Below are 16795 nucleotides of genomic sequence, written 5' to 3' on the forward strand. Positions count from 1 at the left end.
TGCAGCATGGGGCAGTATTCGTACGTTTACGATAGTACAATAGTCCAGCATGGTACAGTACGTCCACGGAAGTACAATAGTGCAGCATGGTGCAGAACGTCCATGATAGTAAAATAGTGTTGCATGGTGCATCACGTCTACGATAGTACAATATTGTAGCATGGTGCAGTGTGTCTACGATAGTACAATGGTGCAGCATGGTGCAGTGCGTTCTCGAGAGTACAATATTGCGGTGCAGCACTTATACGATAATACAATAGTGCAGCATGGTGCAGTACGTCCTCGATAGTACAATAGTGCAGCATGGTGCAGTGCGTCTACGATAGTATAATAGTGTAGCATGGTGCAGTACTTCTACGATAGTACAGTGGTGCAGCATGGTGCAGAGCGAACACATATGCCTAAACATATTTTCATGTATATTGTCACTAGTTTGTGATATAATGTATACCGTGTCTGAACCCCAGGAATGGTGCACAGCGTACATTGTACAATACAGTACAATAATGGTGAGATACACAAGATGTATATGTAAAAAAAAATAAAAAGGTAAGGCTGTAGTAGATAACAAAACGGTCGAAAATAAAGTAAAAAGATTAAAAATAAAGACATTTCGAAGTCTTTCAGTTCATTTTTTTAGAATAAAAAAGTCCACTATTATGCTTACCACGACCTACCAACCATTCAAAGTTGCGGTATAAGAAATAATAGTCCTTCATTAATTTCCCACGTTTTAGCGGGATTTAATTTTTTTTATTCTCTTTTTGTCTACTGACAGGACAGAAGCGGGAATCAGAACTAACTTATTTTGTCATGTTTAACACCGACAGTGTCACTGTTCAATAGTGTATGGCAGCTGAGAAATGTCAGTTTTATTGCTCTTGCGTAAGCTGTCTTTACGCGTGACCCGGATGTCCCACTCTTCGTCCTCCAAGTTGATGACAGCCGGCGTTGTAGGCATCTGCTGGGAGTAACGTTTCCCAGTGTCCAGTGCGTGACGGACGATGGATGGCCTGGACAGAGACGCCACCAGTGAATCAGTGTCCACTCCAATATCGTGTTCCACAAAGTCTGCGCCGAGCCTTTCTTCTAGAGGATCCACACGCAATCCGATCGTCTTCTTGATTCCCTGAAAGTGTGAGGTGTGATTCTGACAGCTAAAATGGACGTCCAGAGAAACTTGGAATCTGTGCTAATCAAAACAGGTTTTTTTTTTCTGTGTTAAGGTAAACCAAACTGAATTGAACGTATTTCATCTCCCCTTCCCAAAATGATAATGCCATCGAGTTTGACGCAGATGGCCTGAATGACCACTGCTAATCATATTAGTCTTGTCGAAAACTGATCCAGCAACTTAAAAGACTTCTCCAATTGTTCTGCATCGTTGTTAATGGTGAGCCGAAAAAATGACCTCAGTCTATAACAGTAAAATAAAAATCAACACCAATTCTCATGAAAAAATCAAATGTGTGTTCTCTGCACCATATCATGAGTAACAGGGGCAGAGTTTCGCTGCTTAAACTAGCAACAGCGAATCGAATTTGTCTTTACCTCAGATAGCAATGTGCAGGATTTTGAACCATGATGTACGAGTTCAAAACCCTGATTACCCATAAAGAAAACCCTTCATCATTACGTCTGGCTTACGGTTGATTCGATGTCGACGTAATGCAAATTTAGCTAATCGGAACAACCAGGTGTCATATATAAATAAGGAAATGGTGCAGTAAAAAGATAAAATTGCCTAAAAACATAAGTAATATAGAACACAAGCTTCGAGAAAAATAACACAAGTCACATCTAATAAAATACAGCTGGATCTTAGTCAACCTACAGTTTCTCTTGTTCAATTATTTATTTGTTCGCGTTTTAAACTGTATTCATGGTGAAAGAAACCATGCACACGCTGCCAGCACGGCCATCCGAAAGATCAACCAGTAAAACAACGTACATTTACTATCAACATCGCACCTTCATAACTGCTGTCTGGTTTATAGATGGGGAGCTGAAAAGGAACACGTGATTTCATTGGCTAAGGCCTGATCACCTGTGACGCGAGAGCAAGACTTTTGATGAAACGAGACGGCTATGGCCTATAGATCAAATTTACACCATGCATATGTTAATGAAGCGATCTCTGTTATTTACGCCCGATTTGTATCGTCAAGAAAGTCGTTCAGGGATTTCGATTTGTTCATTCTCTGACAAAATGGAACGAAAAGAAAAACGACTTACAAGTAAAAGTAGGAATGTAATGAAGGCGCTCCATGCAGCCAGTGTGATGGTGGACAGAGCTTGGATGCCCAAGAGGTAGGCCCCACCCCCGTGAAACAGGCCCTTCCGGCCTAAGGTGAAATCCTGCAAGGTGTCGATGTCTACGAAGAATCCCACGGCAAGCATTCCCTGTACGCTCAAGCAGAAATGACTATAGCATGAGATTTTGTTACTTCTGATTTGTTTACAGGAATAAAACACATTGAAACAAAGTAAATAAATAAAGCAAGTAAAGACCATTGAAAACTGTGCGTGTAAATACTGTTAATTTTAGACTGTTTTACTGAATATAATGTATATGAGGTCGAGTTTGTCAAATTATATTGATCGCCAGTAATGTCAGACAACTTTAACTACACCTTTATGTTCAGGTATGAATAAAATTTTAGTGAACTATACCCATGTAATTACATGCCTGTTATAATGTTATTGCATATAAAATGTGATGACAAAGCAGCATTTTCAGTAATTCTGGACAAGAGACGTCCAGAGTAATTGCAGTAGCAATTAACATTACTGCTTTTTTACCTAATTTTGCCTTAAGCTGATGCTAGAAGGAGTGTAATTTGCTACCGTTTATGCATTTACATGAACAGTTAGAATAAAATTTTAATTGTGGTATTACTGACAAGAGGCCGTATTTCACCGGTTACGTGTGACGATTTACCAGCTATCACACTGTCGTCTATGTTGTACGTCTTAATTATATTGGTGCGAAAAAACAAATCCGTCAATAAATACCGAGTGTAAGGTCAATGAAAATTGGGTGTGATTTATTTATGTGATTGGTGTTTTTACGCCATACTCGAGATATTTCACTTATACAGCGGCGGCCAGCATTACGGTGGGAGGAAACCAGGCCCTTAATAATAAATGAAAATATTTCAGGTACTTTTAAATGTTATTTTTAATGGTGCTTCGGTATTTTCTACGTTTTCTTTATCTTTAACGCCAGGTAGGCTGATGACAAGTAACATCGATAACATCATTTAGAATGGCATCATACTTATCAGCGGTCTAGTGCAAGAATTCATCAGGTAGACTGCATTATTTTATCTCCAGTTGCAAGAAGTTACGGAGCCGTAAAAGTGACGTGGTAGAAATAAAACTTTTGGAACATCAATTTTTTTTCGGTACCCTGAGTTTAAAAGTCGGGGCCCCGACTTAATCGACCAGTCATAGAGAGCTACAGGCGAGCATCTCCAACTAGTAAGTACATATCTGGACTAGGGCCTAACCGTGAGATAAATAACATGTACCTGTACGTCTTTGCTTGATGAGCATAACTAGGTCTATACAGAATCTGTTACGCAGTAAAAAAAAACAAAATTGTTCACCGCTATTGACTGTTTTAGGCCAACAACGCATTTCCCATTATGGAGACATCTGATTAATAAACAGATTTTAAGAGACATATATGGACTAAATAAAAATAAAATACAGAATACATCATGCTTTATATAGTTGACCTCTTTGAATCTCAACTGCAACAGTTATAGTTGAGACATCATTCTAACACGTGTACTTCTCCAGCCAGGGTGGAACTAAAGTGAGCTATACGCGTACGTTATGTAGGCCTTGACTTTGTGTCACAAATGCAGATGTGTGAAGACGGCGGTGATAATCTGGAATCTTACCGTTTATATACACGACGGTATTATTTGGTTAAATGTTTACTTTATGGATAATAAACCACGACTGTTGGAGGTTATACCAATATAAATCGAGATTATGTTAGCGCTCCTCGTCGTCTAAAGGGACATTTTAAGACTGAAAAAGTATAATTTGCAAATAACAGCAGTTAATTTGCAAAAGCACAATGGCACTGGCGGCCAGGCAGTAGTCATCTATATAAATGAGATTAAAGGGTAACCCCTAGTATTGCATATATGATTGGTCAATCGGAGCCCGGACTTTCAAACTCGGAGCCCCGACTTTCAAACTCGGAGAAAAATTTCTCTTGCAAAAATTTTTTCTCTCTTTCCCCCCAATTTTTTTTCTTCCCCCCAAATTTTTCTTCATCATGTAATTTTTTTTCCTTCCAAATTTCTTTTTTTCTCCATGTCACTTTCACGGCTCCGTAAGAAGTGTATGTCATAACAAAGTAATTTTCTGAAAATGTCTGAAAGGTACATGGCATTAATGTAAGGATACGGCAGAAGACAGAGTAAAAATATTTCCATTATAATATCCCGGGATTCATTCCCTACTTACCCAAGCACCAGCAAAAGCGTGGGTGGCTACGGCACCTACGGGATCGTCCGCACCCAAACGGTCCAGGCTCTCTAGTCCAGCGACTGTACATAGGGCCCCGATCCCGCCGATAATGAAGGCTTCCCAGGGCCTGACAACAGCACAGCTGGCTGAAATGTGACACATTCTCAGAAATGTGAGACAAAGGATGGGAATGACAGCACAGCTGACTTACTGAAATGTGACACAGGCTCGGAAACCTGAGATATGGGATAGGTGTGGCAGCACAGCTAACTGGTAAGTGGCACAGGATCAGAAATGTGAGACACAGGGTGGGCGTGACAGCACAGCTGACTTACATGACTGAAATGTGACATAGGCTGAGAAACGTTAGACACAAGAGACCGGTCCCGATAGCACAATTCGTAGAGCGTCTGCGTCTGGAGCGCTAGATCCAGGTTCACACGGTCGAGTCACACCTAAGACCTTAAAACTTGTAACTTCCTTATTCTACACGAAGGGGATAGTGCAACCAATGCTTGACCCGTATCAGTATAATGGCTTGGGGCAGTGAGGCAGCACGAGATAAAAGAGCGGTGAAAATCCGTCCTGCCGCAAGGGGGCACATTACATGCACCCAAATGCTTCCTTCGTCGTCATATGACTGAAAAATTGTTGAGTACGGCGTTAAACTCAGACACAGGACGGATGTAGCTACCTCCCGTTAATCTCTCTGAAACTTCACGTTACACATGCGCAATTCGTGTAACTGTCTCCGAGCTGAAGAATGAACTGGTTGGAAAATACTGCCATAAAGACGTCCCCTTATAAGTTGATTCACTATAAATTTATTCACAGCTATTTTGCACCGAGTAAAACATACGAGGATTTTGTCAGGTTTGAATCGAATTTTAATACTATCCATCTCAATGAAGATTACCAAGGAAACGATATGTTATGACTTCACTTCCAGCATCTGCAAAAAAAGACGGTCATGCTGTATTGAATTTTTATATGTTGTAGAGAAAAGTGCAAGCTGCATGTGGTAGTATGGTACGACGCGAAAGCTAGCAGATATATACTTGCAGAGCTGACAAATTCAGACTATCGGCTCTGTTAGTGACTCACCCGTGATCCCGACCAATGACCCCAGCACAGAGTTCACAAGGTAGCTTACGTCGTATTTACCCTTCTTTATGATGTAGCTGTGAACACATTAAGGATGAAGCAGCGTAAACGCATAAGCCTGAATGAAACTGTCAAGTCAGGCATTTGTATTCCAAAAGCCGATAATAAAGCTTACCCTTTGTAGATGAAGAATTCCAAACTCACACACACACACCTGCGCACATACACACACCCACACACATACACACACACAGGTGTCAATTATTTCTATAACCCGATAATGCAACTGTTTCCTCTCACGTTACGGAGATACTGTTTTGCACGTTAGTCATAAAAGCGTGGTGTATAAGTGAGGAGACATCGTTTTTTCCGTTATTTCCTACATGACGTATCCCGCGGATAAAATACTCTAGAGTAAAAGTTGACTTAAAGAGTGGGTAAGGACGATAGAGAAAAATAGCAGAGACCGTTTAGGTATGATACCACCTGTCTTCTAAAATAACTAAGTTAATAAATGTAATATGTGTTGTCTCTTTTTAAACAGGAAATCCGAATAAGGACCGATTCATGACTAGTAGTCTATGTAATGTTCTTTGTTAACACGTCGCTCAACGCACAGTGACACACCGGTGTCAGTGTACTTGTTGGGCCGTCGTGTCTTCTGGCTTTCTTGTGACGTTTCAGTGAGACCGCAGTGCAAATTTTCCGGCATTGGCATGCTATAATTAAGAAATAATATTCCTGCAATGGGTGTTCGGCCGGAGTTTTATAGTCAGTAAGGTGGACGAAACTATTTTAGGTCGAAGGCGTAGCCTGAGACCTTATTTTTGTGGGTCTATTGGTGAGAATCACCAAGGTTCATTACAGAGGGTTAAAAAAATGTAAAGAAATTTGTTTGATCTCTTGTTTGGCATTCTGTCCAGTGGGTCTCGTATGTCTGCGTGATGGCATCAGGTTATTATGCAAGTAAAGCTTTATCAGGGACAGCAGTTGCTGAGAATTACGTTCCGGTACATGTTACGAAACCCCCTCCTTAAACATTGTGATGTATTTTATTTTATTTGTCAGTGCCTGACCTACATTTTCCCCTCGGTGTATGTTAAAGATGGACTGTAATTCACTCGACCGTTCTCGAGTGTTTATGAGTCATTGTAAATAAGAGTGTACATTCTGGAAATGTGTATCGGTGTTGTCAACATGTTTTGTCCAAACCTTCTTTTCTTTGCGCTAGTTTATATATATGAGTTGTGAAGCTCGCCGTCATTCATTCAAGTCTACTCGTGAGCAGTCATTCACTAAAGTCCACTGGAGAGTAGTCATTTAATCAAGTCCACTTGGGAGGAGTCACATTTACTGTCATCTACTGTGAAGGAGTTTGCCGCGTTTGGAAATAACGTTTTTCACGCCATTCGGCATTCATCATCAGTATTCCATTTTCTGTTCAGAGCACTTTGTGAGTTTGTGTTTCAGCACTTGCTATTTTTTTGAGACATTGGTTTGGATCTTGTATCGTTCATTGTCTCTGTGTGCGATTACGTACATTTCATCCCAGTTTAACCTGAAAGTGACTCGGAGTATATTTCCGAGGAGTGAAACATACATCGACAGCTAGGCATCACGGACGCTACTGTCAATCCGTCCACCCTGAGAAGTTACACTCTCACAGACAGTGGGAGAATAAACCTCTTATCGGATTGTCATCCTTAGATTGAGGACTTCATCTTAACTGAGAATTCTGTATTTACGTGGAATGAATCGCCTTTAGAAACCATCCGGATTTAGACGCTATCATCAGTAAGAGACCATATATTTTTGTAATTATTTGTATTGTTTTGTATATTATTGCCAGTTGTATTATTTGTATAATTTGCTATAATATATGAATTGAACTTATTCAAGCGTCTGCGTGCTTCTTTGTTTGACCTTGTGTATGGCCTATCGCTGATCTGAGAGTTGAAACAAGTTATTTCACATCTTGTAAGTACAATGTCAATGTTGTGAAGATTTGATTGTTAAAGTTTTGAACGCGGGCCAAAGTGATCACAAATGCAACATGGATTTTTTGTAACGAAGTTTCCCTTCTGTTTTGAATGTAAACTGAGATTTAAATTGAAAGAAAATACTTAATATTTAATAAAACATATTCTGGAATTGTTGGATTTCACTATAATAATTGCTGATCTAACGTACTGGCTTACTCGTTGATTAGGTGGCATAATCAGTTCTGAGGCGAATGATCATCAGAGTATTACAGCTGACAAATGTTTGTGACGTGTCCACATTCCTGCCAGACAGAAGGGCTAAGCCTGAGGTATAACAGTCACAAGAGGGTTAACAGCCTATATGGGTGACTGGTTTCAGTTTGAACGAGTACCAAATTGATCACAAATGGCGTTGTAGGAAATTAATCAGCAGATGATTTCAATGGTGTAAGATTTGCAGGTATCAATCTGTTTCTAAATTTTGACAATGACAGTTCTCACCGTGAAATGAACATGTTAGATATCGCATGTCACACACCTGCTACAAAATTTAACCTTTCTGTGACTTCATGAGGTCAAAATAACTTCTTACCAAGGATGGAATGAAAAGTTGTCAATAGAAATTGTTGTTTGACACCTGCTGTGCATTGTCAATAACCACTGTTTTTCGAAGGTTACAGAACATGACACCGATCCGATACGTTCAAAACAACACATGATCTGAACGATGCATCCACTTACGTCCACCCTTAGTGTAACGTACACCTTTAGTGTAATAATAATATTACACCAAGCGAAATAATTGTAACACCTGGTGTAATAATGATAGCGTGACAATTATTACACTAAGTTGCAAAATTTTAGGCTGAAGTCCTCGACAACAATGCACAACATTTAATGTAATAAACGCGTACAACGACCTCCATGTATTCGCTGTTCCTCTGTATACCCTTTTGAATTTCCATTACGTTGGTTTATCTGTATTTATGAATATACCACCAACCATATGTAAATATATCATCTACATATCTAACGATTCCGCAATGTGGCTGCTTGGTTCAATTTTCAAAAATTGAAAAACTGGACAATGTTAGCAAAATGTCAGTAGTTGCCTAAGTATTTAGGGTTCGAATATATTAAATCATTTTCAATGTATTTTGGGCGCGTTACAGATTTTTTTGCGGTACATTGCTTCAAACTTGTGGCACACTGTGGCCACTGGTTTCGTCCGATCAATCCAGTTTCCTCCGCCAATAAAAGTGATCGCCGCAGTATAACGGAAAATTTCTAGCGTAAAAAATAAATCTATAAACTTACAAATAAATCAATGCATAATTCTAAAAATATATTTAAAAATAACAAAAAGATAAGTTTAAGTTTCAAACAGATATTGCAAAGCTGTGCTCGTCTATTTTCCAGTTTACCCAATTGAATCGAAAGTTGATAATTTATATACCAACTGTGAATATATATATATATATATATATATATATATATATATATATATATATATATATATATATATATATATATATATATATATATATATATATATATATATATACAATAATTATACCAACAATACTAGTAATTGTTACATAGCAAAACAGTTAACAGCAATCAGTGAAAAAAATTACCAATATTACCAATAAATGTATTTTCAAGCTTTCAATTCGTACTTACTTCACTCTTATATTTCCTTACTCATTAGCATAAAATTTAGCATAAAGATCTTGGCAGTTGTAAGAATGTTTAACGACTCACCTGAGGATGATCCCTAAACATCCACCCCCCATGGAGGCGTTCAGTGTGGTCACTGCCGACCTGATTGATAAGAACGGAAAAACAAATGATGCAAACTTTACGTGAAAAAGCTTCAAGAAATATTTTTCGATTTATACCAAAAATTGGTTCCCAGTATCCGCCATATAAATTTATTTCACGTGTCATTTCCTCTTCGAAAAAACAGATGTTGAAAATCATAATTTAGAAATAACATTTCAGAGCCTTTTTATCGGTTTCATCTTTTCTCTCCCTCAGATAGCATGCAAATATCTGTTGAGAAGTTGAAGAACTATTATCCTTTCTTCTCAATGCTCAGGCTTTAGTAACATTTTTACCTGCGCCAAGGAGGCTATGTATGCTGGCTTTTAATATCTGTCTCTTTGTCTTTTAGCAACTTTACTGGTAAAAGCTGTAGCCAAATTTATATGTAATTTGGGCACCGCTTTACTTAGGGCCAACCACCAAGCCTTTGCCGTTTTGTGGTGATCTGGATGCAGATTTATGAAATCTTTAAAGCTCAACTTTTGCAATAGAGACACAAATGCAAATTATTGTTGGGGGGGTGGGGCAATCTATGGCGTAGGTATACCCTGTCAAAGTGCCTTCAAGTTTCATATTTGTTTATTATCTCAAATGGAAAAATATGCACTTTGATGTGACTTACCTTGCCGCCAGCTTCCATTTCCCGCCTGATATTCCAAAGGTGCTGCCGCAGTTAAAGCCAAGCCAACCCCACCTGGTTTATGGACATAGCAGGCGGAAGGATTACCATAACAGTCAAACCCACCATATCCGATTACAACAGGCGGTCAAAACTTTCTTAAACCCTAATGGTGTACGGTATCCCGAGCACCTGCGATTCGGATCCAAACTATATTAACCACTGCTCTTTGGGAATGAATGAGTAATACTTAAGCATATGCCCACAAGTAGTCATCAAAAGGAGAAATGAAAAATAGACTATACACAGCAAAGACTAAATTACATTCTTTGTATAATTTTCAGGAGGTCTTGTGAACTAGTTAAGTAAAATGTAGAATGTCTTTTGGGAATCCAGCCAACCTGTAAATTTGCTATTAATGACGTTCTATCTCCGTAGTTTTGACTCTAATTGCTCTTCACTGAAAATAGACAGATAAAAAAAACACAGATTTTTGCGGCAACTATAGTTTCATCCTTATTACCAAAATTGCCTTTAGTCAGTGACACGAAATACCACGAGCTCCACACATCGATATATGTTGCGGGTCGATTTTGTTGAACGAAAAGTACTGTCAGCATTCAGAATGTACAGAAAAACTGCGCAGTTAGGTAAATAGTCAAGTGATGTGCTCACGGGTTTGCTTCATTGCCTAAGACAGTAATATTTGCGTATTCTAACGTTCACTTACCACAGCATGAACATGCCAATAAGGGCGTTAGCTGGGTTACCCATGGGAGGTGCGGCTTTCCCCTTGTCGAATCTCCCACTGCGGGGTCCTAACATGATGGTGGCCACCAGTCCCGCTGTCCCTCCTACCACATGCACCACCCCAGAGCCGGCAATGTCAATACAGCCAAGAGTACGGAGGAATCCGTTATGTCCCCACACCCAGTGTGCCGGAAAACAGTAGATGACAGTGTTGAGGAAGGAGAAGAAGATATATGACGTCAGTCGGGTTCTCTCCGCCATTGCTCCGGACACGATCGTCGTGGCCGTCGTGGCGAATGACAGTTGGAAGACGAAAGTGGTGAAGATCTCCCCCATCTCCTCTTCTGGGGGGTCCAGCAGGAAGTAGCCGATCCCAATGAAGGGGTTTGTGCCAGGGTCTGTGCCAAAGCTGACCCCGAAACCAAACGTCCAGTAAGTAATGCCCCCGAACACAACGTCCACAGCGTTTTTAACCATGATGTTCACCTCGTTTTTACCGGACACGGCTCCAGACTCGAGCAGACCAAACCCTGAAGATACAACAGAATACGTAAAAATGTACTGATCACATTCGCAATATATAAAAAACATTATATATTCATCACATTAGTATTTTATCGATGTAGCTTTATTCATCACATGGTGTTTTTTTTTACTGTATTCGCCACGTAGGTATTTTACCAGTGGGTTCATTAAGTGCCTCCCTACACTGTGACAATCACGGTGACAATGTAAAAAAAAAAAAACGATTCATATGCATTTTGACACAGAAGAGACATAATTTCACGAAACTTGATAAAAACTCGCTTGTTGAAGTGTTGTGTGTTACTACGATGAAAGCATGTATGTATGATTTGGTTTTTACCGCGTGCTTAATAACAATTTTTCAGTCCTATGGCGACAAGGAGTCAGGTGTGTGTACATATATATGCATACTGTACACTGTTCTGTTGTGGCACAGCGAGTCTAAGTGCTCACCCCAAAAAGGTTATAGATGAGTTTGGACTAAGACATAGCATGGCCCAGGCACGCAACATCATCCAAATCAGCCGATAAAGTTTACTACAAAGTTGCTCAGTGACATGAAAAATGAAGGACAAACTGACTGTCAAATGCCGTCAAGAACAGTTCCTCTTTGGCGGAGATGAAAACACTGTAAATACTGACAAAAAAAAGAAAAACAAGACAAAAGACAAAAGGAACCTCGCGGAAAATAAAAAAATAAATAATTGGGTACATGATGTTACAGAAAGAAGCACTCTAAAAGCAATTTGGACCTACAGTCCAGCCGCATTACAGCGTAGCATCACGAGTAAGACATCTCTGTGGATATACAATCAAGGTAACAGAGATTCAAATGTGGATAAATGATATGAAATAGAAGCTGAAAATACCGTTCTGCTCAATAGCTTCACAATCACTGGGCCCATCTGTCTGAAAACATTTACATATATATTTAACCCCCAAACAGTATTTTTGAGTTCTTCTTTTAATGTTGTTTGAGAAGTCGTCAGCGATAAATTTATACAACGTAACATTTGATGAATTTGTTCATGTAATATAGTTATATTTTGATAAAAAATAGCACACGGTTTTGAAAAGCCGTATAATCACAATGGTTCTGTTTATTATCGGCATTTCCAAGATCTTCAATTATATCATAGAATGCTTGGCTTCTAACGAGCCATATGAGCCATATTGACCGTATCCAGGAACTCTGACGTCACCAGGAGAATCGAATTTTGGGAACATTATTTCAGTAATCTTTTACTCATGAGTAAAAAGAGTTATTCCGACATTTAGTGTCGTGATTAGAGTTGGAAATATTTTCTGTGACGCCAGAGTTCCTAAACTCTGATAGTATGGTCCATAAAGCCCAGCTTAGAATTCAAATGTTTGAACGCTTTTAATTTTTTCTACTTCGATTTTCAAGAGGCATACGAAAACACGAAAAAGTAATATATACCCACCTGATGTGATAGCGTTCAAATCTGACCATGATGGCCTACATGTGTAAGGTCTTCTAGCGGATACCTAAGGCTAATTTTTGTGATCTCTTTATCTTTTTTATCTAAATCTACTCAGTGAACGTAAATTTAAATCTGTTTTATTGATCAAGGCGATAAACATGTTGACAGAATCCTATATAAATGATGTAAGTTTTTTACCTAAATAATTTTGCGTATAATCAAAGTTTCGGTTCACAGTTCGGGAATAGCTGCTAATTAGCGATCTGCTGTCTCTCTCTGTCCAGGTATATAAGAAATCGATGATCATCTAATCAAGTTACGAGTGCCTTATCTACAATATGCATTTAGTGCCATGCATATACCAGCAGCTTGGGGCGGTTTTGTGGTATCACGGCCCTAATCAAAGCTGTTTTTGTGCAGACATATGGGACATTGCGGATAGTCAAAGCAAAACTGATTGCACTGAACGTTGGTTTAAAATTAAAGCTATATTTGGAATAATTCAAAACTTGGTAGCACAATTTAGACATATGGGACATTGCGGATAGTCAAAGCAAAACTGATTGCACTGAACGTTGGTTTAAAATAAAGCTATATAAGAATAATTCAAAACTTAGTAGCACAATTTAGTAACAGAATTATATTATGAGTGGAACTGTGGAATAACAGTGAAAATTGTGTTAGGTCCTGTGTGCACGTGAGTTAAAATACAGAATAATGATTAAATCGTATAAATCGAAATTACATGTTAAATGGCTCAAGTTTTCTTTTGAATTCGTATTTATGTTCGCTTGTAACAAAGAGGACAAGGACAAGGTCGGGCAGGCTTGGGAGAATATGTCGATTTTTTTTGATGAAATGAGGATAAATAAGCACCAAACGTTTCATTTATTTATCGTGATATACCTGTGAAACTGCGATAAGGTAGCACATTAAGGAGGCCGCGTGTTTGGATCCAGTTTATGCCGCGTCGACAGCGGCTTTTTATTTTTGAAGGTTTATCATGCACCTCGGGGAAAGCGGTACATAGATTACACCATATCTCTCTCGAATTTCCTCTAGCCATGAATCTACATGGCCGCTGTCGTACAAGTGAAACCTTCCTGGATCTAAGCATCAAACGAAACATACATACATATTTCAAACGTAAACTAGAATAGACGTTCCAGATTAATAATCGCAAGGCCATTTCCCAAAACAATATTTGGTGGCCTCCGTGGCTCAGTTGGTTAACGCGCTAGCGCAGCGTAATGACCTGGGAGCCTCTCACCAATGCGGTCGCTGTGAGTTCAAGCCCAGCTCATGCTGGCTTCCTCTCCGGCCGTACGTGGGAAGGTCTGTCAGCAACCTGCGGATGGTTGTGGGTTTCCCCCGGGCTCTGCCCGGCTTCCTCCCACCATAAATGCTGGCCACCGATGTATAAGTGAAATATTCTTCAGTACGGCGTAAAAAACCAATCAAATAAATAAATAAATCAAAACGATGTCTGACACAACCATCAAAGTACATAAAGTGTCTATACCGGTAATGTGCGAAACTGGGAGAGAATCATGCAAAGAGAAGCAATCAACGGTATACATAAAACCTCTTTGAAATAAACAAGTTAAATGTTCACTTCTTTAATAACAGATATGCAAGGAAAAATACTATAAAAGTTTATTATGCGTTCATTTGTTGGAAAAGGTTTGGACAGACACTTCATAGACATTATTTGTAAATAAAGGACATTTCCAACAAATCACATCTGGAAAAAAAACCAGTAGGCGTACTTAATTACTTGCACAAGAGTTGGAATGTTTTAAAGATTTTTTATCTTACCTCTATTAAACAGTGTGAACCTTTTATAGTCAAATTACCACAGCCACAAGGTATTTAGCGGGGTGACTAAAATTTAAGCCAAAGAAAAACGTCTGCACTACACTTTTTTTCGTTGGCATTCCTTTTGTGACTGCACCCATGAATATATTTACTTTAAATTCATGGAAGACAGTTTGAATTAGGAAATCACTCAGTAAGTACACCAGTTATGAACAGAAATGAGAAATTTTGTAAATAGATTGGTAATAGATCAAAAGCAAAATTTTAATAGTATATTTACCTGACTGCATGGTGAAGATGATAAATGCGCTGGTTAGAATCCAGGTGGCGTCGTCCCATGACAGCGATCTGAGAGAATCCTGGTATTTGTCTGTGGTCACAACCGCCGGCCACGTGGTGTTCAGTTCAGTGTTGTTGTTGTTGTTCGAGTCCATAGCGGTTTGATGTACCAGTTGATATGTGGGCAAGTTCTCTTCTGGGTGGAGTCACCAAATTAAATTCTGTCGCCTCTCAAGATCGTCTTTTATTTCCTGGCATCCGACTAGGAATGTCATCCGGTGAGTAGGACACCGTCAACTCTCTGTCAACCAATCGATACGTTCGTGACACAACTTGTGCTAATTAATACAGAAGCAAGTCGTATGGGGACCATGCGGCTCCCCAGTTCCTCATCAAAAAGCTCCCTTGGGCTAGGGAGGAAAGATCCTGCCCAATAACATGCCCCAAGGAACGACTTCGAAAACCGCAAATAAGTGAAGTATTCTCTTTGAGGACAAAAATTGTGTCCCACAGACTAACGGAAACCGTGGAACACTGTGCGATCTTGCAAAAACAAACATGCTGCCAAACCTACAACAGGCGGATGTATCGATTCTAAGACGTGTTTATTTTGGAAATTTATGTGATTTCCAGTCTTACAAAACTTCAGCAGGTCTTTAAGTTGGAGAGATTTTAAAGTTGTTTACAGGAGTTTTTCTTTTTTATACATGTATGTGCGTTATAATTCCAGGGATTGCTGGAAGCTGCATTTGTTGGTGAAGATCGTCTCATTACTCCGTCGGGGGAAAAATGTGACATAGGAAAGTCCGTGTTGGGCATGACTTGTGGCGACGGTTAATGAAATCTCTCAACGAAATGGCAGTGATTCAGTGATAGCGTTTGCTGATTTCTGCAATTAAATTAATTAGCGAAATATTTCATGAGGAAAGTTTATTTTAATTTGTAATGACTCACCACAATGCATACTTGTCTGGTGTGTTGCATTGAGCACTCATAACTGTATCATTGTTGATGTTAAATTTCCAAGGTTACCACAAATGTTTTAAGAGCTGAAAAGTGAAACAAAAATAAAGATAGGAAATGGACCACAATCTTTAAAAATGAGGTTAAATGAAATGAAACCAAAATGAGTTGCTAACACGAATTTCCCAACATGACTGTTAAAGGTTTTTAATGTTAAGATGCCAACAGTATTTAGGCCTACCCTCCACAAAACGAAAGTCTTTTCAGTTGCAGACGTATTAAGGCTTGGCAACTGATGACGTAATCTGTGGAGAGATTTCGAAACCAGTGAAGCTTTTACATAATTCTGCTTTACCGATGGTGCTAGGGGATGTAAAAGTTACTACCCTTGGCGCATTTACACGAAAAGTGTAAATAACACCCTGACTCAGGCAGACTAATAAGTGGCTGGATTTTGCAGGTTACGCGTGATTAATGATTAGGCCTCGGGCTGTAACTACAAATCAGATCGCATTTCAAAATATGCACTCAAACTTGTCAGTTGTTTCCATTTATCCAAAAGAACAGATTTACAAATATTATAACTTCAGCTATACAGAGAGGCGGATAAAGATCTAATCGAACACAAGCAATCGTGGCTGACGTTCTTGATTTTACCACTCGACGTTTTACGAGATTTAGGTCTACGCCATGTCGTCGCGTCTCTCGTATACATGTACCCTACGCTAACAGGCAAAACAGTGTTGACCTTAATCGGGAACACCTGTGTTATCAGGCTGTAGAAATAACTCGCGCCTGATTGGTCAAAATTGATAACATGGCGGCGCTTTCAGTTTCCTCTGTGTGCGAAATTTTGCTTACTTTGAACTGCGATGTCTGCAAAAATATTAAGATAAATAAAATATTAAGCTTTGTAAACTTTATGTGAGATACTGTATCGATGCATTTATACATAATGTTGGCCTTGTGTTGTCTTTTCTTTTGACTTAAAA

At 39.1% G+C, this 16795-nt stretch overlaps 1 protein-coding gene across 1 annotated transcript; it reads right to left on the reverse strand.

Moving 5' to 3' along the window:
- Positions 1–832: 832 nt before the first annotated feature.
- On the reverse strand, positions 833–14995 carry LOC135473553 (putative ammonium transporter 3). The gene is made up of 8 exons (XM_064753408.1): positions 14842–14995; positions 10754–11303; positions 10027–10098; positions 9342–9401; positions 5596–5672; positions 4489–4637; positions 2236–2403; positions 833–1129 (listed from the first exon to the last, which is right to left on the reverse strand). The coding sequence occupies exons 1-8, from the start codon at positions 14993–14995 to the stop codon at positions 833–835; spliced, it is 1527 nt and encodes a 508-aa protein (XP_064609478.1).
- Positions 14996–16795: the final 1800 nt, after the last annotated feature.

Source organism: Liolophura sinensis, chromosome 8 (genome assembly GCF_032854445.1).
Source record: "Liolophura sinensis isolate JHLJ2023 chromosome 8, CUHK_Ljap_v2, whole genome shotgun sequence".
Taxonomy (NCBI): Eukaryota; Metazoa; Mollusca; class Polyplacophora; order Chitonida; family Chitonidae; genus Liolophura; species Liolophura sinensis.

Coding starts and splice junctions, on each gene's coding strand:
- LOC135473553 (XM_064753408.1), bottom strand. CDS start 14,995: ATGGACTCGAACAACAACAACAACACTGAACTGAACACCACGTGGCCG. Junction 10,099..10,753: donor ATTGGCATGTTCATGCTGTG/GTAAGTGAACGT, acceptor TCCATAAACCAG/GTGGGGTTGGCTTGGCTTTA. Junction 5,673..9,341: donor TGTTTAGGGATCATCCTCAG/GTGAGTCGTTAA, acceptor ATGTGTTCACAG/CTACATCATAAAGAAGGGTA.